Source organism: Oncorhynchus keta, chromosome 37 (genome assembly GCF_023373465.1).
Source record: "Oncorhynchus keta strain PuntledgeMale-10-30-2019 chromosome 37, Oket_V2, whole genome shotgun sequence".
In the NCBI taxonomy this organism is placed as follows: Eukaryota; Metazoa; Chordata; class Actinopteri; order Salmoniformes; family Salmonidae; genus Oncorhynchus; species Oncorhynchus keta.
This window is the reverse complement of record NC_068457.1, coordinates 2,308,048-2,335,020: the sequence shown is the minus strand read 5'-3', so window position 1 is coordinate 2,335,020 and position 26,973 is coordinate 2,308,048. Positions and strand designations below refer to the sequence as shown.

The 26,973-nt window shown below is 42.8% G+C and overlaps 1 protein-coding gene across 1 annotated transcript in view; it reads left to right on the top strand.

Annotated features, from left to right (window-relative positions):
- Positions 1-26,973, top strand: part of LOC118370053 (receptor-type tyrosine-protein phosphatase T) — a 488,900-nt gene that overhangs the window by 115,482 nt on the left and 346,445 nt on the right. Inside the window, exon 2 of the mRNA XM_052498885.1 lies at positions 5,517-5,642. Within this exon, the coding sequence (XP_052354845.1) occupies positions 5,517-5,642 (126 nt within the window). The remainder of the gene's footprint in view (positions 1-5,516; positions 5,643-26,973) is intronic.

The window sequence follows — 26,973 nt, the reverse complement described above, 5'->3', positions numbered from 1 at the left end:
TGGTGTGTGTATTTGCATAGTGGTGATACAGTAGATTACCAAAAGTAAGTGGACACCTGCTCATTGAACATCTCCTGATAAAATCATGGGCATTATTGTGGAGTTGGTCCCAACTTTGCTGCTTTAACAGCCTCCACTCTTCTGCAAAGGCTTTCCACTAGATGTTGGACCATTGCTGTTCAATGGGGTTTAGGTCAGGGCTCTGTGCAGGCCAGTCAAGTTATTCCACACCGATCTCAAAAAAGCTTTTTTGTAGGGACCTCGCTTTGTGCATGGGGAATTGTCATGCTGAAACAGGAAAGGGCCTTCCCCAAACTGTTGCCACACATTTGGAAGCACAGAATTGTCTAGAATGTCATTCTATGCTGTAGTGTTAAGATTTCCCTTCACTGGAACTAAAGGACCTAGCTTGAACCATGAACAACAGCTCCCCTCCATTATTCCTCCTCCGAACGTTACAGTTGGCGCTATGCATTGGGGCAGGTAGTCAACTCCTGGCATTCGCCAAACCCAGATTATCCTGTCGAACTGCCAGATGGTGAGGCTTGATTCATCACTTCAGAGAACGCGTTTCCACTGCTCCAGAGTCAAATGGCGGCGAGCTTTACACCACTCCAGCCAAAGCTTTGCTTGTGTGCGGCTGCTCGGCCATGGAAACCCATTTCATGAAGCTCCAAACAAATAGTTATTGTGATGATGTTGCTTCCAGAGGCAGTTTTACACACGCTACACGCTTCAGCACTCGGTTGTCCTGTTCTGTGAGCTTGTGTGGCCTACCACTTTGAGGCTGAGCCGTTGTCGCTCCGAAACGTTTCTACTTCACAGCTCCAGCAGGGCAGAAATTTGACGAACTGACTTGTTGAGGCCATTAAGGCCATTCTACTGCCAATGGTTGTCTATGGAAATTGCATGGCTGTGTGCGCGATTTTTTTTTACACCTGTCAGCAATGGGTGTGGCTGAAATAGCCAAATCCACTAAATTGAGTGTTGCCCACATGCTGTTGTATTACATAGTGTATGTGTGACTACATTTATTTAAATCTATCACCCTATGAAAGCACAAGAAACAGACGTTTATAGTTACATACTAGAGTGTGCTTTACTACACTTAGGTAATCATGTGCTTTACTACACTTAGGTAATCATTTTTCGAAGAGGAGAAAATGGCATTTTGTATAAACTCATTATTTTTATTAGTGCATTTTATGATCTGGGGTGCTGTGGTGAAACATTTGTCAATTCTAACCAGCCTGAGCAAGAACAGACAAGCCTTCATTGGGGGGGTATACAGAAATGAAAAGAGGGATAGTGAAAAAGGTGGAAAAGACACTGAGAGAGAGACAAGAGACAACATCTGCTTTTCCACATCCTTTAGCCTGTGCTCTGATTGGCTGTGGGTGAGTGACCTGGTGGGAAGCTCTCTGGACCCTGTGCCTGTGTTTTCTGCTGGCTTGGCTTTATAAAACCCCCACTGTGTTTCGCAGAAGGCCCAATAACGAGCATCCAAGGACACACACTGTTCTTCTCCCCCCTACAAGCACAGCCAGACCCAAGGACAGTGGGGAAGTGTCATACAGGTACACACACAAACACACTGTATCCATTTCTGCCTTCGCATATTTTCCTTTGCCCTCCTGTGGCCCCGCAACATTGGAAATTCATAGAAAAGCATCATCCCTGTGTGCCTAGTGCTATGTAAGGGATTTCTTGTTTGAAAGAATGGCGGATTTCCTTGTTGTGTATTAAAGGCAGAAAGAAGCTGGCTTTGCAGGCAGATTTCTTGTGGTCCTCCGTATCGTCTGTTCTTCCAATCCCTGGAATTAGGGGATCAGGACTGGCCTCCTGTGAGGACACACCACCTGACTCACACAGGAGAGGAGAAGGGAGTCATTAAATGCAAAGCTGCCATTTTCGTCGAGAAGTGGGATTAGTATGCAAATACTAAAATCCGAGAAGGGATAAAAAAAAAACGACTGACAACCTGCATACGTCTCGGAGGAAGAGTATTTTTACTGGGCTCGTACATTCCACACCACTTCTTAAATGGTTCGACATTGTGTAGTGTGTGTTACGTCATAGTGAGTTCGGATCCAACTTCTGACACCAGTTGACTTTGTTAGTTGTATGGATGAGGCAGGCAGAGAGTCATGTTAGCATATTTACAGTACAGGTCATACATTCAGATCATTGAACTGGATCAATACAGGATTAACACTTTCCAGGATTGTGTTCACTGGCCATGTTGCCGAGAGGCCAGTTAAGCCAGGTTATGGTTAAGAAAGTGACAATTATTTATTGATACACTGTGAACTGAGATGTATCTCCAAAAGAGTATGTTTCATTCACATGAACCGTTATTGTCTTTGAAAAGGGAGCCTTTCAAAGCCTGAAGAGAGACGTAAAACCAAGAAGCATTGTCTCATTAACAGTTCATTATGTTCTGCCAAAATCGTATGTATGTATCCAGAGATTTACTTACCGTCCCTGAAGCCTGTTACTGACTGCTCATCAACCCAGCATGCTTCTTGTAGAGATGTTGACAGATTCCATTTCCAGGCAACTGTATCCTCTAGCATTTCTTATTGGACAAGTCCAGGTAGTTTCTCCCCATCTTCTTCCGTTTGGTGCATGAACACCAAACATGACCCAGCTCTGACCTGATTGAGCTTGGAGAGCCTCTGTCCGATGCCTGGCTACCTATCCTACCTACAGCCTTTTTCTCCCCCTCTCCGCAAGGTGATGGGTGGGGATAGATTGGCTTAGGGAAATGGATTGTGTGGAGTGAGCTGCCAAGGTTAAAATGTGTATGCAAATGGGAAAATGTAGAATTAGTAGGGGTTGAGGGGAGCATCTAAATTGAATGAGTCATGTGTGTTATTAGAAGCGCTCTGTGCCTTTTGTCTGCCTTGTCATCTTTCTTCTCTCGTCTAATTCAGTGCTATTGGCGAAGCTGGATTTATTTCAAATGGGATGTGTGTGTGAGTGAAAGCGAGTCTGCCTATGTGTGCGTTGAGTGCGTGTACAATATATGTATCTCACGCATTCAATCAGCCTGCTCCCTCTTGTGTTCTCAATCCTGTCCGAACGGATTGAATCCATTGACTTGTGTGTGTGTGTGTGTGTGTGTGTGTGTGTGTGTGTGTGTGTGTGTGTGTGTGTGTGTGTGTGTGTGTGTGTGTGTGTGTGTGTGTGTGTGTGTGTGTGTGTGTGTGTGTGTGTGTGTGTGTGTGTGTGTGTGTGTGTGTGTGTGTGTGTGTTTTCCTGAGCCATTCCAGGTACACAGTGACAACTAGAGAGGGGTCATTGGCAAGTTGTTTGTTGTTTCCACTCAAGCGGAAAAAAGACCACAAACAGTGGTCCCATTGAGTCATGCATTCTCTAGTGAAACTAAGAATATGGCTGCATGGCATTTGTTGGGTCACATTTGTCCTAAATTGAGAGACACATTTTACATGACAAGACACTGTCCTGATATTCTGTATCTCAGTTTATTGCTAAATTAATGACAGCTATATTTGGCTATTATGCATGCTTACTGGTGTGGAAATAATAGCTTTACCATCTGAGCCGTATACTAGCCTGCCTAGCTTGGAAATGCCGCCAGGGAGGGAAAATACTGAAAAAATGCACATGTTAGTAAACGCTGTAATTAAATCTTAGATGATGACAGTAAATTTAATGGGAGCTAACTAAGATCTTGTCTAAGTGAACAGAAAACAGACGCTTTAGCTGAGTTATCCCCCATTGGTGTATGACATGGTAGGTCCTGTCAGTTTGGATTACAGTGGTCTTAAGTGTAAGGTTATAATGATCAAAGGGTCCAATTGGGGCTTCAAAATGGATTAAAGACTGGAATGTTTTAGAATTGGTAGAGGGTCTTGGGCCCTGAATTGGTTGAGTATGATCACAAGATGGATGTGTATGTTTGTGTTTATCAACACTAATACTTCATTTATACAGAAAACACTTCACCAAATTAGCCCGGAAGAAAATCTGTCCAAAAAGCTTATTTTAAAAAGAGATATGTAAAGGTTACAGTAAGAAATTCAACATTCGATCACCACTCACCTTTAAATGTACTGTACAGTTGCCTACTTTCCATTTTCTTTACCTTTTCTACCACAATAACATTTCAAAACAGATATGTCGAAATCAAATCAAATCAAATCAAATGTATTTATATAGCCCTTCGTACATCAGCTGATATCTCAAAGTGCTGTACAGAAACCCAGCCTAAAACCCCAAACAGCAAGCAATGCAGGTGTAGAAGCAGCAAAGACCTCTTTGCTGGTTGTGTCGTCATAAGCTAGCAACCTCACTATGTAGCCTCCCGAAATTGCAAAAATATTAATTTCATTATTTACAGTACAATCGTAATCTGACAGAAATATTAATTGCAGCGCACAGATTCCCAAATTTAAATCCTGAGGTGCGAACACTTAGCTTTTCTGTCAATTTTATGGGTGTAAACAATGTCCTCATTGAATGTAGAGACTGTGAACACACTCTACCATGCCTCTCAGTTCATTCAAACCTTACTGATGAAAGTGCTACATGTGAAACTCAATTTTATAAACAACGTCTCCACAGAGAGCCTAAAGAAACGCAGCTGCTGAAAAACCTTCCCATTACAACTCACTGTCTAACTAGCCTTAGAGATGAAAAGCCCCCGTTTTTACGCTAGCTCCTCCCCTAAGGAGCAGATGTGGGTGCAGGTTGTAAAGCAGAAGCTTTAACTGATCATCCAAACTGTTACTTATCTGTTGTGGGCAACTTATCAATAATGTATCAAATTGGTAGGCAACATTAATTAGAGGAGATGAAGGGCTTCGGCGTGTTTTTCTCTCCCCCTCTGTGTCGGAAAATATCAGAACCGAGAGAGACATGTTGTTTGACACTATTGATATGGAGAGTGAAAAGTGATTTGTTTTGTATGGTGTCCATATTAGGACAGCCTCAATCTCAGCAGTGAGACTTGGATTTATTGACCACAAAGAGATACATGTTTGGGACCTTTCAGAATGGAACAAAATGAAAAACATGTCTAACAAAAGGGCACTGACACAAACTCCCATCTCATTTGAATGGAATGTGCTCTTATTTTCCCATTCAGTACACAGGCAAGTCATTAGCCGCCAATGAGTGTTTAGTACTTGGCTTATGCAATTTTACAAATTTGATTCAAATCTGAAAGCGAGCTTTGCATCAAACGATCCACGCATAAAAGCAGCTCAAAAAGACAAAACATTTGTGTAATTGACAAAATAGATAATGCACAAAACCCCCAAGAATTCCCTTTGAATCCTCTCATTGCAATTAAACCACGCATCTCAAAGAGTACATTTAATTAGACCGAGTTTCATCTTGCTTTCTCAATCCATGGCTTCTGGCTAGCATAAAGCCTAATGCGCTGGAAAATAATTATTTAGCGGGGATGAAATAATGATGTGAGTATATGGCTTAATCGTGTTGACATATGCAACCCTACTCTTCTCTCTTCTCGTTGTGTCCTACAGGCAGCTGTTCATTTGAAGACCCCTACAGCAGCTGTGGCTACAGTGTGGCCCTCGGGACCAATGGCTTCGCTTGGGAGCAAGTCAACACTTGGGAGAGGCCCACCATGGACGCAGCTGTTCCCACAGGTACACAACGGGGCTTCCTCCTCCCTCCTATCCTGTGTTGCTCTGTCACCTGTGTGTGTGTGTGTGTGCGTGTGTGTGTGTGTGTGTGTGTGTGTGTGTGTGTGTGTGTGTGTGTGTGTGTGTGTGTGTGTGTGTGTGTGTGTGTGTGTGTGTAAAAATGGTCTATCATTAACTCGCTTTCGTCAGCTCATATTTCTTTCTTGTTCTCTCACTTATCACCTGGACGATTATATCTATCTTTTGGCTCTCTTTTCTTCTTTCACTCCCTTTCTTTCACTCTACCCCCCCCATCTCGCTCTCTTTCCCCACATATCCATTGCTCAGCTCATGTCTGAGTAGACCGAGATGCATTGTGACACAATCTCAGCCACTCCAAAGTGATACTGTCAAACACAGATGGCAATCCGGCCGCCTGTCAGTCCGCCTCACTGATCACCTATGGTAGGGATGTCAGTGTCAGCTCCCTGGCTCCACGGGGTGCCAGCTAGGGTTACGCCACTGACTGACATTAATCCAGTTAGGAGTTGAACATACTGCGGCTACGTCCCAAATGCCCCCCTATTCCCTACATAGTGCCCCACTTTTGACCGTAGCCGTATGGGTCTCCCTATGGGCCCTGGTCAATGTGATATATGTATCACTGTAAACATTTACATTTACATTTAAGTCATTTAGCAGACGCTCTTATCCAGAGCGACTTACAAATTGGTGCATACACCTTATGACATCCAGTGGAACAGCCACTTTACAGTAGTGCATCTAAATCTTTTTAGGGGGGTGAGAAGGATTACTTACCCTATCCTAGGTATTCCTTGAAGAGGTGGGGTTTCAGGTGTCTCCGGAAGGTGGTGATTGACTCCGCTGTCCTGGCGTCGTGAGGGTGTTTGTTCCACCATTGGGGGGCCAGAGCAGCGAACAGTTTTGACTGGGCTGAGCGGGAACTGTACTTCCTCAGTGGTAGGGAGGCGAGCAGGCCAGAGGTGGATGAACACCAGACGGGCTGCGGCGTTCTGGATGAGTTGTAGGGGTTTAATGGCACAGGCAGGGAGCCCAGCCAACAGCGAGTTGCAGTAATCAAGACGGGAGATGACAAGTGCCTGGATTAGGACCTGCGCCGCTTCCTGTGTGAGGCAGGGTCGTACTCTGCGGATGTTGTAGAGCATGAACCTACAGGAACGGGACACCGCCTTGATATTAGTTGAGAACGACAGGGTGTTGTCCAGGATCACGCCAAGGTTCTTAGCGCTCTGGGAGGAGGACACAATGGAGTTGTCAACCGTGATGGCGAGATCATGGAACGGGCAGTCCTTCCCCGGGAGGAAGAGGAGCTCCGTCTTGCTGAGGTTCAGCTTGAGGTGGTGATCCGTCATCCACACTGATATGTCTGCCAGACATGCAGAGATGCGATTCGCCACCTGGTCATCAGAAGGGGGAAAGGAGAAGATTAATTGTGTGTCGTCTGCATAGCAATGATAGGAGAGACCATGTGAGGTTATGACAGAGCCAAGTGACTTGGTGTATAGCGAGAATAAGAGAGGGCCTAGAACAGAGCCCTGGGGGACACCAGTGGTGAGAGCGCGTGGTGAGGAGACAGATTCTCGCCACGCCACCTGGTAGGAGCGACCTGTCAGGTAGGACGCAATCCAAGCGTAAAGAAAGTATCTTGTTCTGTGCCGACTGCTGAGCAAAGCAAATTGCAGATTCCACACAAAAAAAAGCATTTCTGAGCCTTTGGTGCAAATTCAGGTTGTGTACAAATCAAAGTGTAGAGAACAACATGATCAAAGTATTGTGTTTTCAGCATGGCAAAACTGTAACCTCGTAGATCAGGATGGTTCGTACGAGACTAGCAAAACAGGACACTTCAGACATATATAAATATATATTTTTAAAGGGCGGTATGAATAAATCAACAAACAACAGGAAACGCCATCTGCCTTCTTATCCATGTCATCAGGGTAGGAGCGTCTAATCAAAGGAAATTGGGGCATCACTGTGTGTGTGTGTGTGTGTGTGTCTCTCTGTGTGTGTGTGTGTGTGTGTGTGTGTGTGTGTGTGTGTGTGTGTGTGTGTGTGTGTGTGTGTGTGTGTGTGTGTGTGTGTGTGTGTGTGTGTGTGTGTGTGTGTGTGTCTCTGTGTGTCTCTGTGTGTGCGCATGTTTTCCAGAGGTGTGGACTTGGGTCACATGTCTTGTGACTCAACTTGTAATAAAATAACTTGAGACTTCGGGACTCGACTTTGACTTGAGACTGATGACTAACTTTAACCTTGGGGTTAGGGTTAAGGTTACGGTTAGGTTAAGGGTTAGGTTAGCTGAAATAGGATTTTGTATGGGAATACATTTTTACTCCCCAAAAAGTCCAGAAAATTCATGAAAACAAAGCTGTGTGTGCGTGCAAGAGTGTGCGTATGTGTGAGTGTGCACGTGTGTTGGTGCGTACCATGTGTCTGTGCCCCTCTCTGTGTGTCAACCACAACAAGCTGAGATGCAAGGAGGACAAGCATCTTCACTGATCGTGCATGGCATTTCATATAATGTCCTGTTGAACAATGCCGGACACAGTGGGCTCTTCAAAAAAAGGGAGAGATAGAGAGAGCAGTGAGGCTCAGAGACTCAGGAGGGGCTCAGGTGGAAATGGAGCGATGTTGATTATTTCTCACAGGAGGGATAATGAAGGAGGAAACTCTGCACTCATTCCTTTTTTCCCTCCGAGGCTCATTGGTCATCCCCATCAGTGCGAGCCATCCTCCTTGTAACCAAAGCTCTTTCACCGCTTCAAAAGGAGTGCTATTCCGAGGGGATGGGTTCAGCTGTGGATTTTTGTTTTGTTTGTTTTCTTCTCTTTCCTTTTGTAATGTCACGGGGTTCTTCTCATGTTGGGCCCCAGGATATTACCTGGAATGGGAGATCTGTTGGTGGAGTTAAGAAGAGGCTGAGCAGTCACGCAAAGTCTCTCAGACTGAACAAACTCATCGGCATATTTCTTGAAAGCCACGGATGACACGCTGAGTATAAAAGCCTTATCAGGTCTAAGCCCTTCTCCCGCGGTTGTCAACTAAACCTTCCCACTAATACTCCAGCGCTGATGCATTTTATGGTCAGTTAGAATAGAGGGGACCTGTCAACTCAAGGGGTTTCTGTCTTTTTAACTACTGAAACTGTAACGACCAGTTTGCTGTACAGATATTACACCTAGTCCGAGACAAAAAAAGAGCTTTCAATGGAAGTCCTCGAAAACATCTGTTTTCTGTTAAAACGATAAGAAACATCAATATACAATGCAGAATAATGGTCCTATTACATTTGCCTGCTAGGGCCGGGCAATGAAGTTATATCTACCGCAACCCTTTACAGACATAGAACGCAGCTTCAGTAACTTCTGCTTCGGTATAAAATGTTCTGTATTTTTTCCCTAACAACAATTAACGTCGCTGATTTATGTGCTGCTGCGCAGAAGCTCAAAATTATTTATTGACAGTTCTGGTTGCCGAGTGATGGACGTTAAGTCCATCTTCAGAAGCCTCATTCCTTTGCCTGTTCATATCTCCAGAGAAGGTTTCCTGTCGGCATTTAAAATCCATAGTGTAGCCTACCCTAACAGACCGACAAAACAAACATGCCATAGCCAAGGCTCTTTTAAGGGGCCGCATTCCATTATGTCTTAAAAGGGTAGTCGAGAAAGGATACCGGTAGCCTACCGTAATTTCATATTACGGGGCAAAAACAAAGAGTAGGCTACCCTGTGCTCGCAAGACTGGCCGTAGATACCTCTGTATCCCGGCAACATCGGTGCCATGAATAGGCTAAGATATTCTCCTCGCAACAGACCGAAGACTGAACAGACAGGGCAGGCAGGCAGGCAGGCCAGCACAAGGGAGAGAGAGGAGGGGCAGGCAGACACCTGCTCATTTGTTTTAGTAATCTGCATCTCACAATCTCTTGTCTTGCATGCCTTTTGCCAATTCACCAAAGTATAGCAGTATCCTGCTATATTTGAATTACACAACTTTCCCAGGCCTTTATAGCCTATTGACTATAACACAGAAAATAATATGTTTTTTGATAACTGCACTGTGATTTTAATTAAGTGGGGGGAAAAAAACTAAACAACACTGTTTTTCTTAAAGTTAAGAATCCCAACTTCACACCCATACTTTATCCACTTGAATAAAATACAAAATAGTAGCTATCAAGATGGAGATCATGGAGGTGATTTTTAATGAGTGCATTTCGTAAGTGGCTAGTTTGCATCAACTACCTTAACTAAAGGCACTGCAAAGGTTTTGCCTGCAATCTTTGGTTTTGAATCGGGATGTTTCGCCATTTCTACCTCGTGATTTGTTGGGAGAGACCCCAGATTTTTCTTGTTATCAGCAAAGGCAGTGACCTAGTTCCTCTATGCCAAAATAGTCCTATAGTCACTGTGTTGCCTAGGGTCGGGTTTCCGAGACTACTCAAGGGAGGGAGATACTGTAACCAGTGTATGTTGTACTGCCTCTACTTGCTGGCCATCGCTTTTGGTATAGGCTCTCGCCTCTGCACCGTAGCAGCTATGGTTAGACTCCTTTTTAAACATCTCTCTCCCTCCCGCTACAAAAGCAGTATCTAGTGGAAGAGGTACAGGTAAACACCACTGTGATGTGACGTTTTTTTTCTCGCTGTTGTCAGAGATTGACTGTCGAGTGAGAGTGGACAGGGAGTTTCTGAACTGTTGCATTCTCCGCCCCTTTGCGCGTCTCTTGGAAATCTGCTCCCAAATCTGTCTCCATTATTACCTCTTCAAGTTGAGCTCTGGCTGAAAACAAATCAAAACCAATCACCAGAAGCATGGCTGAGGCCTGTCATTTTGATGTGACATATGTTTACTCCTCGGGGGAAACCAAAGTCTGAAGCCTTCTCTCCAATGCCAAAGGGCCCTGGGATTAGTAATGGACTTTTGAATTATAGGTTGTCAACAGCCCAGTTGCATTAATGCCATGTGTTATTGGTCTGTGCAAGGCTGATGAGGGTAAAGGGGTTAAATGGCTTGTCTATTTTTTTTGTTCTTGGTGATGATTTGAGTGCTCTTGTGTGGCTCACAGACTTGATTGCATTTCTGATTCGAGGGTGGCAGGCGGGCTGGTGGTGGAAGTGGAGAGGGGGCCGCATTGGTAGGAAATTGACAGGGAATTGAGCCCCAGGCACTCTCTCACTTTCTCTCTCCTAGACAAAAGTGACCACTCCTTTTAAATGGAGGGAAAATGACTGTTCGCCACACTCACAGGTCTCAACCAGACACGGTAGTAATGCTGATCAGATAGGCAGGACAGTTCACAACTGATCCCTGCTTCTTTAACATAATGGAGGTGGAGATACAGTCAAAGGTCAAATCGAATGGGTTGTTCATCGCCACCGAAGGTTGGGAAGCTGCAGATCCACAGGGCCTCATCCCAGCTGGATTAAGTGTCACTCTCCCCAACGAGCACATTTTTCATGCAGATAAATGGATCATCACCTCCTGAGTAAATCCAGAGGTAGCTGTCATTGTAAGAGAGGGATGTACCTACCATCGGTTTCCTAGGCAGTTTCCCTCCGCCCCGTTTTTCTTTGAATGTCGGTCTTAGGTCACCTACATGAGAGAGCTCACAGTCACTACGCCTTTTGGGGTTTGTCTGAGAGAGCAATACCATTTTATTTGGACACTGATTGATGACATTAAGACTCAACCTCTGCAAGTAAAAAGGCACAAACAAATTAGACTTGGGTGCCCTGGAACAGCTGATGCCATTTGGTTTACTAATGAAAAAGAGGATTATACATTTAAAAAATCTTACCCAGGCCAGGTTAAATCCAAAGGTAATGTCTGATTGTGTAAGGCTTTCTTGGCTGTGACAGGGAAATGTTCTGAAATGTTCTCCAACAATTGCAAACGAGAGTTTCTATTGGACAAATTCAGATATGTTTATCCCCGTTTTGTTCCGTTTGCTTCATTAAGAAACATTAAGAAACATTAAGAAATGTTTTTTAACAGAATCTGTGGAATAAATACACCCCGATCACACACAAACAATCATGCAGTATAGTCTACAGTCAGCATGCAATTTAGCAGTTACACCGGCTGGCCCCGTGGCAATAAATTAACAAACCAAAAGCTTACCTTGTCTTGGAAAAGTTCCAATGTTGGATAGCCATTGCCAGCTAGCTCACATAGCATCCCTCTCTGTTTGAGCTGGATGTTTGAGTAGGCTAAACTAGCTAGCTGCATTTGCTAGCTAACTAAGTGAAAGTTTTAAAAAATGTAACTAGATATGTGATTCACCACCTGGATTCGGTCTTATGTAGCAACATTTGAATTTATGTTTCTACATTGGATAAACGTAGAGACTCAGAGCTACAAAATTGTATATTATACACTACAGCTGAGGAACAATGGGAAAGTAATTATGCTTTGAAAGTTGATCAACTTGTACACTCACTTTTGAGAAAACCGTCTTTCAATGTTTTGGCACTACTATTGGAGAGCCCCTCTGCATGAATCTGCAGGTAGCTAACCAGCCAGGGTCTATGGCCATATAACGAGTCAAGCAAATGTGTCTGAGATACAAAGAATAAGATCATACACAACGTTAGTTAGCGACCCACCAGCTAACGTTAGCTAGATAACAGTACACTTTAACTTGACATTAGGTTTATGCAATTTTACTAGGCGATACATTTTTAAAAAAAGCCTTGTTTGCCACGATTACCTAGACATACTCACCAGCTCCAATAGACAGACGTGTACTGTATGGCTGTCCAATACAAGCTCATCTCTCGGCATGTCCAGCCCACTCTATCTCAGGCAATCATGGCTAGCGGGAAGGTTGCTGACTTTTTCTGTGGCGAAACCAACTAGCCTCGCAATTTAACAATTTTATTCATATTTACAGATAGCATACAAGTTGATATTAAGTCACATGAAAGTTCACATGTTTGAGAAGGCATTTCTGCCAAGAAACACCTTTTGATTAAAAAAAATGTTTTAAAGTTCAAACAACTCTCCTGTGAAGTCGTGACTTGCGACATACGCCTAGTTTCCTTAATCAGGTCACAAATAGCTAGCTCTCTTTCTCTTTCTCTCTCTTGCTTCTTCTTCCTTTTTGAGGAAATGTATTTGTTCAAAACTGTTTGACTATTGTCTTTCTCTCTCTTTGAGTCAACTACTCACCACACTTTATGCACTAGCTGTAGCTTATGCTTTCAGTACTATATTCCTTCTCTGATCCTTTGATTGGGTGGACAACATCAGTTCATGCTACAAGAGCTCAGATAGGTTGGAGGACATCCTCCGGAAGGTGACATAGGTTTTCTACTGAATTCAATGTACCCAGATGAGGACGGAAGCTTCGGCTACACCATGGTGCTACCCTACAGAGTGCTGTTGAGGCAACTGTAGACTATTGCAAAACAGTGTGTTTTAATCAATTGTTTGAAGACGTGAATATATTTTGTATAGTTGTATCTAAAAATATATATTTTTGTAACGTTTCAGTATTTATATTTTTATGAAATTCGACAGGGAGGAGGGATTCATAACATGCATCAGTGTTGTTTACACATTCTCAGGCACTACTAAAGCAAAGTGGGCCCATCCTCAGAGGATGGACTCACTGCCAAGTAGAACCCTGTGGAGAAACCTCTGTTTGCAGCTATCTGCTGCTGGGCTCAGAGCACTCATTTACTTTCCCCTTTCATGTCATAACTCTGGGGACCTCATTGCTCTTTCTTTCCTTCTCTCTCTCTCTCTCTCTCTCCTTCTTTCTTTCCTTCTCTCTCTCTCTCTCTCTCTCTCTCACCTCAGAGAATCCCCCTCCCTATAATTTCTCTCTTTTTTCTCCATCTCTCCCCTTCCCTCTCTCTCTCTCTCTCTCTATTGCTCTTTCTTTCCTTCTCTCTCTCTCTCTCTCTCTCTCTCTCTCTCTCTCTCTCTCTCTCTCTCTCTCTCTCTCTCTCTCCCTTCTCCACTATCCCTTAGTTCATCACACTCGATGTTGACATGTGGTTTTCACTCGAGAATGTTCGATGTGTGACTCCTCAGCTGACTTACTTACTGTACTGTACACTAAGTTGGTTTATTCTACATGTCTTGACTAATGTGTAGTTATGAGTGATGCACAACATTGAAGTGTTGGCATCAGCTAGATGTCAGTCAATCGTTCCCGTCTCTTGTGGCAACACCTCCATTTCTAATTTAGTTTAGCCCCTTTCTTCAGCCACGCGTGAACTCTTGCCTCACTTCCTGAGGGTGTCAAGACAGAAGACTCAGTTATGAATCGAGAGCATGGGACACTATTCAGCTATATTGGAATGATTGCCTTTTCAATCTCTCCAAGTGGACAATTGTGATACTTTAGCAATGTTTGATGTATTACTTAACATATTAGTTACACTTCGTCACAGCAAGCACACCCACAGTTCAGCCTGGTTGGAGGGATAGTTGTTGAATATCTTGATCTAACATCTGCTCATAAGCAATCTAACTCTGACAGACTATGGTTATAATATTCAAGATGACAGTAAATACAGGCATTCATTTTTCCACGTCCTACCCCTGGAGATGAACTGATAGCTTGATCAAACCTCCATCTTTTCAGTTCCTTATTTCCATTGGCGACTTTGTGTTGTGAAGGGTGGCCTGTAGTCGTGATTCAACTCATTGGAATTGAATAGATGAGTTTCACAACAGATGAATTCCAGATGGATGTTGATGGTGAGATTATATTTTTTAATTTTATTATAATAATAATTTCCATTGGGTTGAAATACTAGTGAAAATAAGATAATGATAGTTGGTCCTGTACTTTTTACTATCTCCATCAACAATATTGTTTCTTCTGTAATAAATTATAACCTCCACTTATGTTGTGTATTCTGTTGCCCCTTCTGTTAACGAGGCTATTTCAGAACAACAATCTAAATTTTTTTGCTTTACAGAAAGCCTTTGTTCAACTGAAATTGGTATATGTTATTTTACAAAAAGCTTCAAATGTATCTGACACCGAGACAAGACTGAGACACTAAATATGTGGTCTTGAGTCCGGATTCGAGACCAGGACCGGTATCGAGTTTTACGACACTGATTATTAGCCTAACTTATGACTATTGAATCTACTCATCACATTAGGAACAGTGATCTTACATTAGTAGATGCATGCAATACTTTATTATCAAGGTGATTTATTTTAGGTATTTATTTGAGCTTTCCCGAACTTGAAACTCACGTGCCGTCACGTCTCTAAAGTTGGATGTTTTGGTGTCGCTAGGGCAGTACTGAGGAATGTTTGTTTTTCATTATCGTGTTTTGTAAGTTACTTTTCTTAAATTGCTTGTAAATTTTGTACGCTTTTATTGCATTGCAATTGTAACTATTGTGAATGTGTATGATTGTTTGCAAGGCTACCTTGTAAAAGAGGTCTTGGTGTCAGTAAACACAATTCAAATAAAATAATAGATATATTTTCTCAATTGAACTCTCAAAGTATTTGAAAGCTAAACAAACACTATTTGAACCCATGTCTATCATTCTATGGTTGTAGTTATGGAATCATTGTTAGAAAATATTTCATTAATTAATGTAGGCTCACTTCTGATGTGTGATATTAAGCTGGTGTGGTCAATTGACAACCCCCTTCTCATGACACAGAGAGATCCTGTTGTTTCCCCATCACCGTCAGCCCATTTGATCAGGCCTATATTAGGCTTTGCAACCACCAGACCCTGAGCACTACTTCAATGAGGGGCTCTAACTCAAAGCATGTCCACTCCAGAGACTCTTCGGCTCTGCTGGGGACCTTAGGAGCTCACTGCATGACAAGCAATGAGACGCCAGCATTAGTATGCACCTCGCTCCGACTGCCCCGCGGCTATATCCCAACATATCTCTTATTTGGCACGAGGCTAAAGAGCCTCGGCAATCTCAAGTTGCCTGGGAAGAATGGGCAGCATAACTTACTAGGCCACCATTGTTAGGACAAACAAAACATTTAAAAAGGCACCGCATATGGAAGTAATGGGCCACCAGCGAGACTGTAATATGTTTTACGTTGAGGAAAGGATGTGAGAAAAAAAACCTATACGGATGTTTATCTATATGGGCTATCTAGATTGAATTGGATCCTTTATGTGTTCCCCCATTGGTTTATAGAGGTAGAGTACTTGTATATTATACTGATGATATGTTTTCTATTATTAAATAACATAGTATTATGGGGCGATATAAAAAGAGCCATATCTCAAGGATTATTTTCTCCTTGCAGGAAGCCAATGGAAGTATGGTTGAAAGAAATGTCTCCTCTGGTGTAATGTATCCTGAGTTGACCATCTCATTGCCTTAGATAGTCTTTTGTTGCTATCTACTTATACGTATGTTGCAATATACATTGAATATTTCGTGTCTTCATCAGTGGCAGAACCCCAACCAAAGGATATGTCTAAATAGATTTTCTCATGGCCATTAGTTGGCCGCAACAATTGTTTTCATTTGACTTGGAAGCCAATCTGAACCAGCCATAGAGACACAGTCAAAATGGCAAAGCAGATACCCTACTTAGCCATGCCTACTTACATTAATACAAGTGCGTTCCCCATAGCCTGCGCTAACGCTAACCCACTGCATCAGAATAAGTGCCAAACGAGTTAGTAGTAGCAACCCTGAGTGATACAGTGCTAGCGTAAATGCTTGATAGCTCTAATTATACATAATTACAGTTCTTGAAGTTACAGCCCCACATTAAGTAATTAAACAGAAAAGTAATGAATGTTAGTAAGCAGGATTCGTTTCTAGATATAGTTATGCTGTTATAGACAGATGGCTGTGCCTTAGCTGTCTCCATCACTGGCCTCTATGGAGAGTAGCGGCTGTGCCAAATTCTGTGCTGTTCTAAGTAACTGACTGGCTGTCTTGCAGTGCCCTTGTTTTAAAGAGGTCTGCATCTCCCCCCAGGTGAACAAGCACACAATTGTTTAATTAATTTCAACACTTAATTTCTTAGTGTAGACCTTCAAACGTACAGAAGCATGCACACACACACAAACACACACACTCAGCTTGGATTTACAGTATACTTCAGCCACTGTTTTGGGATGAACAGAATATGATTTATAACTGTGCAAATATGACCTTATATACATTCTAGTTGTTATTCACGCATGGCTTTGTTGAATAAAATATTGTTATTATTAAACAAGCAATCTTTTTGATATACTGTATGGCGTAGGAAATGTGTCATTTGGTAATGAGAACAAACATCTCATTGACGTCACTCAAACTGACACATTGATTATGGATGACAGCGGTCTTTTCATGTCATATGTCTCTTTAGAATAATTTATCTCCAACCCGAACCCATTTCACCAGTTCACAATAGTATTAAGAAATGTGCTTTCACATTTTTGCCCGAGGTAGAGTCTCCCACCATGTATTTATTCATTTAATCTCAAGTAGAGCAGTAGCAGATGAAAACATATTACAACTCAGTTCCTCTGTTTCACTGAATCAATCCAGGGTAGTGAAATAAATGCACAGTAACGTGTGGGACTTAAAGCGTGCTTAATGAAACAAGTCTTTGTAGCGCTGGCTATCGCTCTCTGCAATAAAGGTGACGCTTCGGCACAGAGTTATTAAAGGGAGCTTCTCCGTTCTCTCCGGAAGATTAACATGACGGAGAGGAGATGGCGGGTGGAGGATTCGGGAATAGTGTTGGGAAGTAGCCTATTTCTGTGAGAGGGAAATATTCCAGGCAATGCTAATGGACACCAGGAGCTCACCACTTTGTCTCTCCATGTCTTTTACCTTAAACTGTACCACAGTACTCCCTAAATTGTGCATCACACCACAGGGACTACTGCGTCATCAGTCATCACCTTGACTCCATTGTGTGCCATCCCTCCATTCCCACAATATATTTGTTGAGACAGTGGTGTGTTTTGGATGAATAAAGGGACACTTGAATGAAGTCAAAGCAGCCCTGAAAAGGAAACTCATCAAGATAAAATGCTTGGCTGGCTCCCTTATGACTTATCAGGGATCTAAAGTTCCAAACCTTAGGGGCAACAGGACAGGCTTTTTTCTACTAAAATTGTCTAAACATTTTTTTAAATATTTAATTACTACAGATGCTCCCAGCTCCAAGATGTTACACAACAGACGCAGTATCAGTAGATGCTATACTACATCAATACGGTAAGGGAGCCAACGAGATGTTCAAGTGCTCCTCAATAATAGTAATTGTGTGGCATAACGAAACGGAGGCTCTCATTCTTTTGTTCAGTTGTTTGCCTTTCCGCAGTCCACAGGGACCTGTGCTTATCTGCCGAAATAACATTGTGATTCCACCTGAGTGCTCTTTTGTCTGGCCTGTAATTCAAGCCATCGATGCCCTTTGTTGAATGTTAGCCTCTGTATGCATTTGCCTTATGAGCCTTGGGGAACAATGACTAGCAGCTTATCTGAAAGCCCATTTGAGAGTTACCTTTTGCCTCAGATATTCTGTTGTTGGTCTAGGGCTGGAGCTGGAGCTGAGGCTTTGCTCTCTGTGTGGATGATATTGAATAGGCCTCATGAAGTTCAGTGACCTTTCTTAGCCAGTACATAGAAGGCAAGGTCTGTAGTTTTGGCCCCAATGCTACACCAGAATTCCTTATAATTCATATTTTATGTGTTCCTTGCATATTGAACCCAAGCTGGCGTCAAAACCCGAGTGGCGCAGCGGTCTAAGGCACTGTATCTGAGTGCTAGAGGGGTCACTACAGACCCTGGTTTGGTTCCAGGCTGTATCATAACTGGCCGTGATTGGGAGTCCCATAAGCCGGCACACAATTGGCCCAGCATCATCCTGGTTAGGGTTTGGCCGGGGTAGGCCATCATTGTAAATAAAATGTTGTTTTTAACTGGCTTGCCTAGTTAAATTTAAAAAACATCATACTTGAGGTGGCCTATAGCCTAGTTAATAATATAGTAAAATATTCACTTTCTGAGAAAACCTCATGCAATAATATTTACTGCACTACTCACTCTGTTTAGCACATGACCTCACATGTTAATCTTTAAAGAGATTGGTGGGGTTAAACCTGAAGGAGGTGTGAAAGATGCTGAATGGGTGTAGACTAAGTAGAGCTCTCCAGTAGGTGTACCAAAATACTCAAGGGCCATTTTCTCAAAAGTGGCATAACAAGTTTATCAACTTTCAAAGCAGAATTACTTTCCTATTGTTCCTCAACTGCAGTGTATGATGTACAATTTTGTAGCTCTGAGTCTGTACTTTTAACCAATGTACAAAAACACAATTTCAAATGTAGCTACATAAGACCGAATTGTGGTGGTGGGTCACATATTAGAAGAGACGTCAAACATCCATTAATTTGCACATGCTCAGCTGCTATGTGTTTCTGAATGTGTTTTTATTGCCAGTAAGTGACACATGTAGAGGACTGTTCAAATTAGACCAATCAAAAAGCCTCTCTTTCCTCTGTTCTCTGCTGTTTGACAGTATGTGAAACACACACGTCAAAGACATTGTTGAAAGCAGCCCACCACGAAATGGCCTTTCATCATTGTTCAGTGTCTTTTACCAACATCAAGACCAGTTCTAGAAACATACAAAATAGGCCTAAACAGTCTCCTATGTGTTCATCAGATAAAGTCCAATTAGATATGAAGAAGCACCATTAACTGCTGAGAAGTAATTTGCATTTAAATGAGTAATACACAAATGTATATATGAGTCATTATATCCATTTTCAAGATAGAAAGTTCATGCTAGATAACGTCCATTATTTCCTACTCCACCTACAGCCCCCACTCTGTTCTTACAATTGACAGAACTGAAAAAAGGAGATAGTTGGGGTTATTACTGCAATCGCCCATTTGAGAACAATCGCAGTTTAATCAGAATGAAGTAGGGGCAGCAGGTAGCCTAGTGGCAGAACTAAACAGTTTTAGAAACTTCAGAGTGTTTTCTATCAAAATAGACTAATAATATGCATATCTTAGCTTCTGTGACTGAGTAGCAGGCAGTTTACTCTGGGCACCTTATTCATCCAAGATACTCAATACTGCCCCAAGCCATAAGAAGTTAACTGACTTGCCTAGTTAATTAAATAAAAATGTGAGTGTTCTTTGGTTGTTCCCATAGGATAACCCTTTTGGGTTCCATGTAGAACCCTCTGTGGAAAGGGTTCTGAACTTCAAAAGGGCTTTACCTGGAGCCAAAAACAGTTCTTCAAGGGTTCTCCTATGGGGACAGTCGTATAACACTTTTAGGTTCTAGATAGCACATTTTTTTCTAAGAGTGTAGACTTTATACTGCAATATCAAGGGATCCAATTCTTCCATCTTCTGACAAGCATGGGGGTAAGAAGCATTTTCTGTCCTCTTCCCCTCTCCATCAGTCCAATCTCCCCACCAGCGCTAAAAAGTGGGAGCCTGGCAAGGAGGTGCCATATCACTGCTCTGCATTCCAAAGTTAATCTTTGACAAGACAATTTCAGCGGGAGCTCAAGCGTTACTTCCGGAATGATCCTCAGGACTGCTCAGTGCTTAAGTCCCGGGCTTTATTTTTTAGAATCGCAGAGCGGCATGACTTAGGGAATGAGCCTCGAGGAGACAACTCTTCAAATGGTATTGATACGCAAACCCATTAAAAAGCCAATTACCCTGTACTTGTTTTATTACGCAGGGCTGCAGAAAGGGGAGCGTAATCGTAAAGAGTCAATATGAAAACAAAATAGCACCTCAGTTCTGTCATTAATCAACGCCTGGCGTGTGTGAAAGCTAATGTTTAATTCACAGCGACATAAATCACCAATGTAGAAACACTATTAAGCTTTATTATACTTTTATACTGAACAAATATATGTATGTGAAGTGTTGGTCTCATTTGTCATGAACTGAAATAAAAGATCCCAGAAATGTTCTACATGCACAAAAAGCTTATACATGTTGTGCACATGCTCAGGAATATTTCTGTCTGTAATTGAGCCCTTTTGTGGTGAAAAACTAGTTCTGATTGGATGGGCCTGGCTAATTCCAGTGGGTGGAACTGGCTCCCAAGTGGGTGTGCCTATGCCCTCCAGGCCCACCCATGGCTGCGCCCGACCAAGTCATGTGAAATCCATAGATTAGGGACTAATTGATTTTTTTCAATTTCGTCTATGAACTGTAACTCAATAAAATATTAGTGATTGTTGCATGTTGCGTTCACTATACATGAATTTTACAGGGAGTGGTGATTGCACACAACACTTTCCATATCCTCACCTCTCCCTTGTGTCTCTGTGGCCATGCCTTTATGGATATAAAGCATCGGCAAAAACATGTTTACATCGTTAGCCTCTTGTTATTATCTCTGTATATCCAGGAGAGCTGGCAACATCGCAACTACCTTTTAGGAAACGTTTTATGTACTATTTACATTATTAGCTCAGGAAATGTTATGTGTTATACATTCAGCCAGGACGAACTATTGAATAATTAGAGCGGCGGTAACTCACCAGAACTACCAGCATTTACAACCAGGAATTTGACTTCCCTGGAGCAGATCCTCTGTTCACTCTCCCCAGAGCAATTTAACTTATTCCAGAGGCCAATCCAAAACATTGCCGGCAGAGCAGAGGCACTTGAGGCTGCCTGCTGGTTTGACATAGGAGGTGCGCACACCACCCACCGCTTCCGAGTATATTACTCACTAATGTTCAGTCTTTGGATAAGTTGATGAGCTTAGAGCAAGGATTTCTTTCCAGAGAGACACCGGGGCCTGTAACATACTTTGTTTCACGAAAACATGGCTCTCGGAGTCGGTAAAGCCAGCAAGATTCTCAGTACATTGCACAGACAGGAATAAATATCTCAGAAGGGCGGAGGGGTGTGTTTCATGATTAACGACTCATGGTGTAATTCTACAAAAATACAGTAACTCAAGTCCCTTTGTTCACCCGACCTAGAATAGCTCACAATTAAATCCCTACCATTGTATCTCCCATTACCACAGCCGTTTACATCCCACCTGAAGCCGATACCTCAACGGTCCTCAAATAACTTCACTGGACTTTATGCAAACTGGAAACCACAGATCCTGAGGCTGCATTTACTGTAACTGGGAAGTACCCGTGCTTCGAACTATTCAACGCTGTTCTGACTAATCCACGCTTCAGAATTGTTTTGATCACGTGGACTGGGATATGTTCCGGGAAACTTGGGAAAATAATCTAGGCGCATACAGTGACTGAGAAACTGATAGAGATAAACAGGAGTCCCAATTCAACGGCTCAGACACAAGACGTATGTGGCAGGGTTTACAGACAATCACGGACTACAAAAGGAAAACCAGCCAAGTCGAGACCGACGTCTTGCTTCTGGACAGGCTAAACACGACGTGAGTAAAACATTTAAACCTTTTTCACCCTCGCAAGGCTGCCGGCCCAGATGGCATCCCTAGCTGTGTCCTCAGAGCATGCACAGACCAGCTGGCTGGTGTGTTTTTAAGGGAATATTCAATCTTTCCCTAATCCAGTCTGCTGTCCCCACATGCTTCAAGATGGCCATCATTGTTCCTGTATCCAAGAAGGCAAAGGTAACTGAACTTAATGACTATCGCCCCGTAGCACTCACCTCATCATGAAGTGCTTTGAGAGACAAGGATAATATCAGCTCTACATTACCTGCCACCCTAGACCCACTTCAATTTGCTTACCGCCCCAATAGATCCACAGATGATGCAATCTCCATCACTCTGCACACTGCTCTATCCCACCTGGACAAGATGAATACCTATGTAAGAATTCTGTTTATTCAACAACATACTACCCTCCAAACTCATCAGTAAGCTTGAGGCCCTGGGTCTGAACCCCGCCCTGTGCAACTGTGTACTGGACTTCCTGAAAGGCCATCCCCCGGTGGTGATGGTAGGAAACATCACCTCCACCCCGCTGATCCTCAACACTGGGGCACCACAAGGGTGCATGCTCAGCCCCCTCCTGTAGTCCCTGATCACCCACGGGACCGCAGTGGAGAAGGAGGAAAGCTTCAAGTTCCTTGCCATACACATCTCTGACAAACTTAAATGAACCACCCACACAGACAGTGTGGTGAAGAAGGCGCAATAGAGCCTCTTCAACCTCACAAGTCTGAAGAAATTTGGCTTGTCACCTAAAACCCTCACAAACCTTTACAGATGCACAATTGAAAGCATCCTGTCGGGCTGTATCACGGTACAGTAACTGCACCGCCCGCAACTGCAAGGCTCTCCATTGAGTGGTGCAGTTTGCCCAACGCATTACCGGGGGCAAACTACCCACCCTCCAGGACACCTACAGCACCCGATGTCACGGGATGCTCAAAAAGATCAGCAAGGACATCAACCACCCAAGCCACTGCTTGTTCACCCTGCGATCATCCAGAAGGCGAGGTCAGTACAGGTGCATCAAAGCTGGGACTGAGAGACTGAAAAACAGCTTCTATCTCAAGGCCGTCAGACTGTTAAACAGCTGTCACAAGCACATTAGAGGCTGCTGCCTATTGGCATAGACTAGAAATCACTGGCCACTTTAAGGAATGGAACACTAGTCACTTTAATAATGTTTACATATTTGGCATTACTCATCTCATATGTATAGTAGAATAATATAGAATAGAGTATATACAGTGGGGAGAGCAAGTATTTGATACACTGCCGATTTTGCAGGTTTTCCTAATTACAAAGCATGTAGAGGTCTGTCATTTTTATCATAGGTACACTTCAACTGTGAGAGATGGAATCTAAAAATCCAGAAAATCCCATTGTATGATTTTTAAGTAATTAATTAGCATTTTATTGCATGACATAAGTATTTGATACATCAGAAAAGCAGAACTTAATATTTGGTACAGAAACCTTTGTTTGTAATTACAGAGATCATACGTTTCCTGTAGTTCTTGGTCAGGTTTGCACACACTGCAGCAGGGATTTTGGCCCATTCCACCAAACAGACCTTCTCCAGATCCTTCAGGTTTCGGGGCTGTCGCTGGGCAATACGGACTTTCAGCTCCCTCCAAAGATGTTCTATTGGGTTCAGGTCTGGAGACTGGCTAGGCCACTCCAGGACATTGAGATGCTTCTTATGGAGCCACTCCTTAGTTGCCCTGGCTGTGTGTTTCGGGTCATTGTCATGCTGGAAGACCCAGCAACGACCCATCTTCAATGCTCTTACTTAGGGAAGGAGGTTGTTGGCCAAGATCTCGCGATACATGGCCCCATCCATCCTCCCCTCAATACGGTGCAGTCGTCCTGTCCCCTTTGCAGAAAATCATCCCCAAAGAATGATGTTTCCACCTCCATGCTTCATGGTCGGGATGTTGTTCTTAGGGTTGTACTCATCCTTCTTCTTCCTCCAAACACAGCGAGTGGAGTTTAGACCAAAAAGCTCTATTTTTGTCTCATCAGACCACATGTCCTTCTCACATTCCTCCTCTGGATCATCCAGATGGTCTTTGGCAAACTTCAGATGGGCCTGGACATGTGCTGGCTTGAGCAGAGGGACCTTGCGTGCGCTGCAGGATTTTAATCCATGACGGCGTAGTGTGTTACTAATGGATTTCTTTGAGACTGTGGTCCTAGCTCTCTTCAGGTCATTGACCAGGTATGTATATAGTCTTAATTTATTCCTGCTTAGATTGGTGTGTATTGGGTATACGTTGTGTAATTTGTTTGATATTAGTTGTTTGATATTACTGCACTATCGGCGCTTGCAGCACAATAATTTTGCTACACCCACAATAACATCTGCTAATCACGTGTATGTGACCAATCCAATATGACTTGATGAATAAGGTATGGAGGTTTGAACTGATATTCTAAAGGTTGTATCAGACTATGGATGTGTCCCAAATGGCACCCTATTCCCTATACAGTGCAGTACTTTTGACCAGTGTTCTATGGATCCTGGTCAAAAGTAGTGCACTATACTGTACATTTGAAAAGATATACTGTACAAGGAATAGGATGCCATTTGGGACTCATCCTAGTAATGGTTGAGAGGAAAAAGAGATTGAGAGTACTGTAGTTAGTGGATGTGGACAGAGGAGGCCCTGTGTGTTCTGCTATCTGAGACCATCATCATGATGGCTGACCTCTGTTTTGGGATTGGAGCCAATGTCGCGCCACGGGCGTACCGCATCGCTCTTCAGCAGTGTACTGGGAGCCACAAAGGTAATTTTCGCCTCCCTGCGACTGTAATTCCCACTCCAGATAACAACATGGATGTGAATTTGTATTATTCCACTGACTGGGAAAAAGCACCAAGTCCTAAAACAGGATAAATGTATCTCAGCATTCCCTTCTTCCCACTCTAGGCTCCACAGCAACTGGGATCGTGGTGATAAATGTTGCCATGCAGGCATTCAGACAGTATCATTGCCACAATATATTTTCATACCCAGTAGTGTTCAATGATAGATTGGTTTTGGCGAACAAATGTATGGAAGAAACTTCTCAACCATTGTGTAGGTGCCATTGATACTTTGATTGGTCGTTGATCTCCTATAGTTCAAGCCTATTGGGTAGATAACATCGAAGCAGGTGCTAATTTTATAGGCTTGAACCTGGGGCAGTTGTAGTTCCAGGCGTGGGTTGGGGATGTCTTTCTCTGTGGCTTAAACAGAGGATTATCGACGCTGCATTGGCTAACTGTCAATGAGGATGAAGTGTGTTCCTCTTGTCCTTACCAATATTGTTGTCAGAGTTTTCAGCCCCAGACTCAATTTCCTCATTGAGGTGTAACCAATGGATCTTTGTTGATGTTCTGTTTAGTAATGAGAGCTGAATGAGACGGGAAGTCGCTGTCTGCTTCGCAGTGAGACAAAAACAGTACAAGACTACGGAAACCGATCATTTCAAGAAACAATGATTTTAATATTTGGATAATTTTGCATTTTTCAAACACCTGATACAGATTTTCCCTGCAATCTAGAGCCATAATAATTATGCTTAATTAAGTTTGGTGCCACTTGTTTTGAAAGAAAAGCACATTTGTTGTCCATTGAAATAACATCAAATTGATCAGAAATACAGTGTAGACATTGTTAATATTGTAAATTACTATTGTAGCTGGAAACAGCTGATTTGTTATGGAATATATATGTAGGTGTACACAGGCCCATTATCAGCAACCATCACTCCTGTGCTCCAATGGTACGCTGTGTTAGCTAATCCAAGTTGATCCTTTTAAAAGACTAATTGATCATTAGAAAATCCTTTTGCAATTATGTTAGCACAGCTGAAAACTGTTGTGCTGATTAAAGAAGCAATAAAACTGTCCTTCTTTCGACTAGTTGAGTATCTGAAGCATCAGCATTTGTGGGTTTGATTACAGGCTCAAAATGGCCAGAAACAAAACCTTCTTCTGAAACTCATCAGTCTATTCTTGTTCTGAGAAATGAAGGCTATTCCATGCGAGAAATTGCCAATAAACTGAAGATCTCGTACAACGCTGTGTACTACTCTCTTCACAGAAGAGCGCAAACTGTCTCTAACCAGAATAGAAAGAGGAGTGTGAGGCCCCAGTGCACAACTGAGCAAAACTGAGCAAGAGGACAAGTACATTAGAGCGTCTAAACAGACGCCTCACAAGTCTTCAACTGGCAGCTTCATTAAATAGTACCTGCAAAATACCATTCTCAACGTCAACAGTGAAGAGGCAACTCCGGGATGCTGGCCTTCTTGGCAGAGTTGCAAAAAAAGCCATATCTCAGACTGGCCAATAAAAAGAAAAGATTAAGATGGTCAAAGGAACACAGACACTGAACAGAGGAACTCTGCTTAGAAGGCCAGCATCCTGGAGTCGCCTCTTCACTGTAAATGAGTGTAAATGAGAACTTGTTCTCAACTGGCCTACCTGTTTAAATGAAGGTGAAATAAAATCAAATTAAAAAACAGCGTTGTACGAGATCTTGGTTTGGGATGAGTTGGACCTCCAGATTGAAGGAAAAGCAGCCAACAAGTGCTCAGCATATGTGGGATCTTCTTCAAGGCTGTTGGAAAAGCATTCCAGGTGAAGCTGTTTGAGAGAATGCCAAGAGTCTGCAAAATTGCTATCAAGGCAAAGGGTGACTATTTTGAAGAATCTAAAATCTATGTTTCACTTTTATGGTTTCAGCATGATTCCATATGTGTTATTTCATAGTTGTGATATTTTCACTATTATTATTCAATGTACAAAATAGTAAAAATAAACAAAAACCCTGGAATGATTAGGTGTGTCCAAACATCAACTAAATATTCTTCTCTGCAGCCTTGCTAAAATCTGGGTAAAATATTGAAAGGAATGTGAGTCTTATTTACA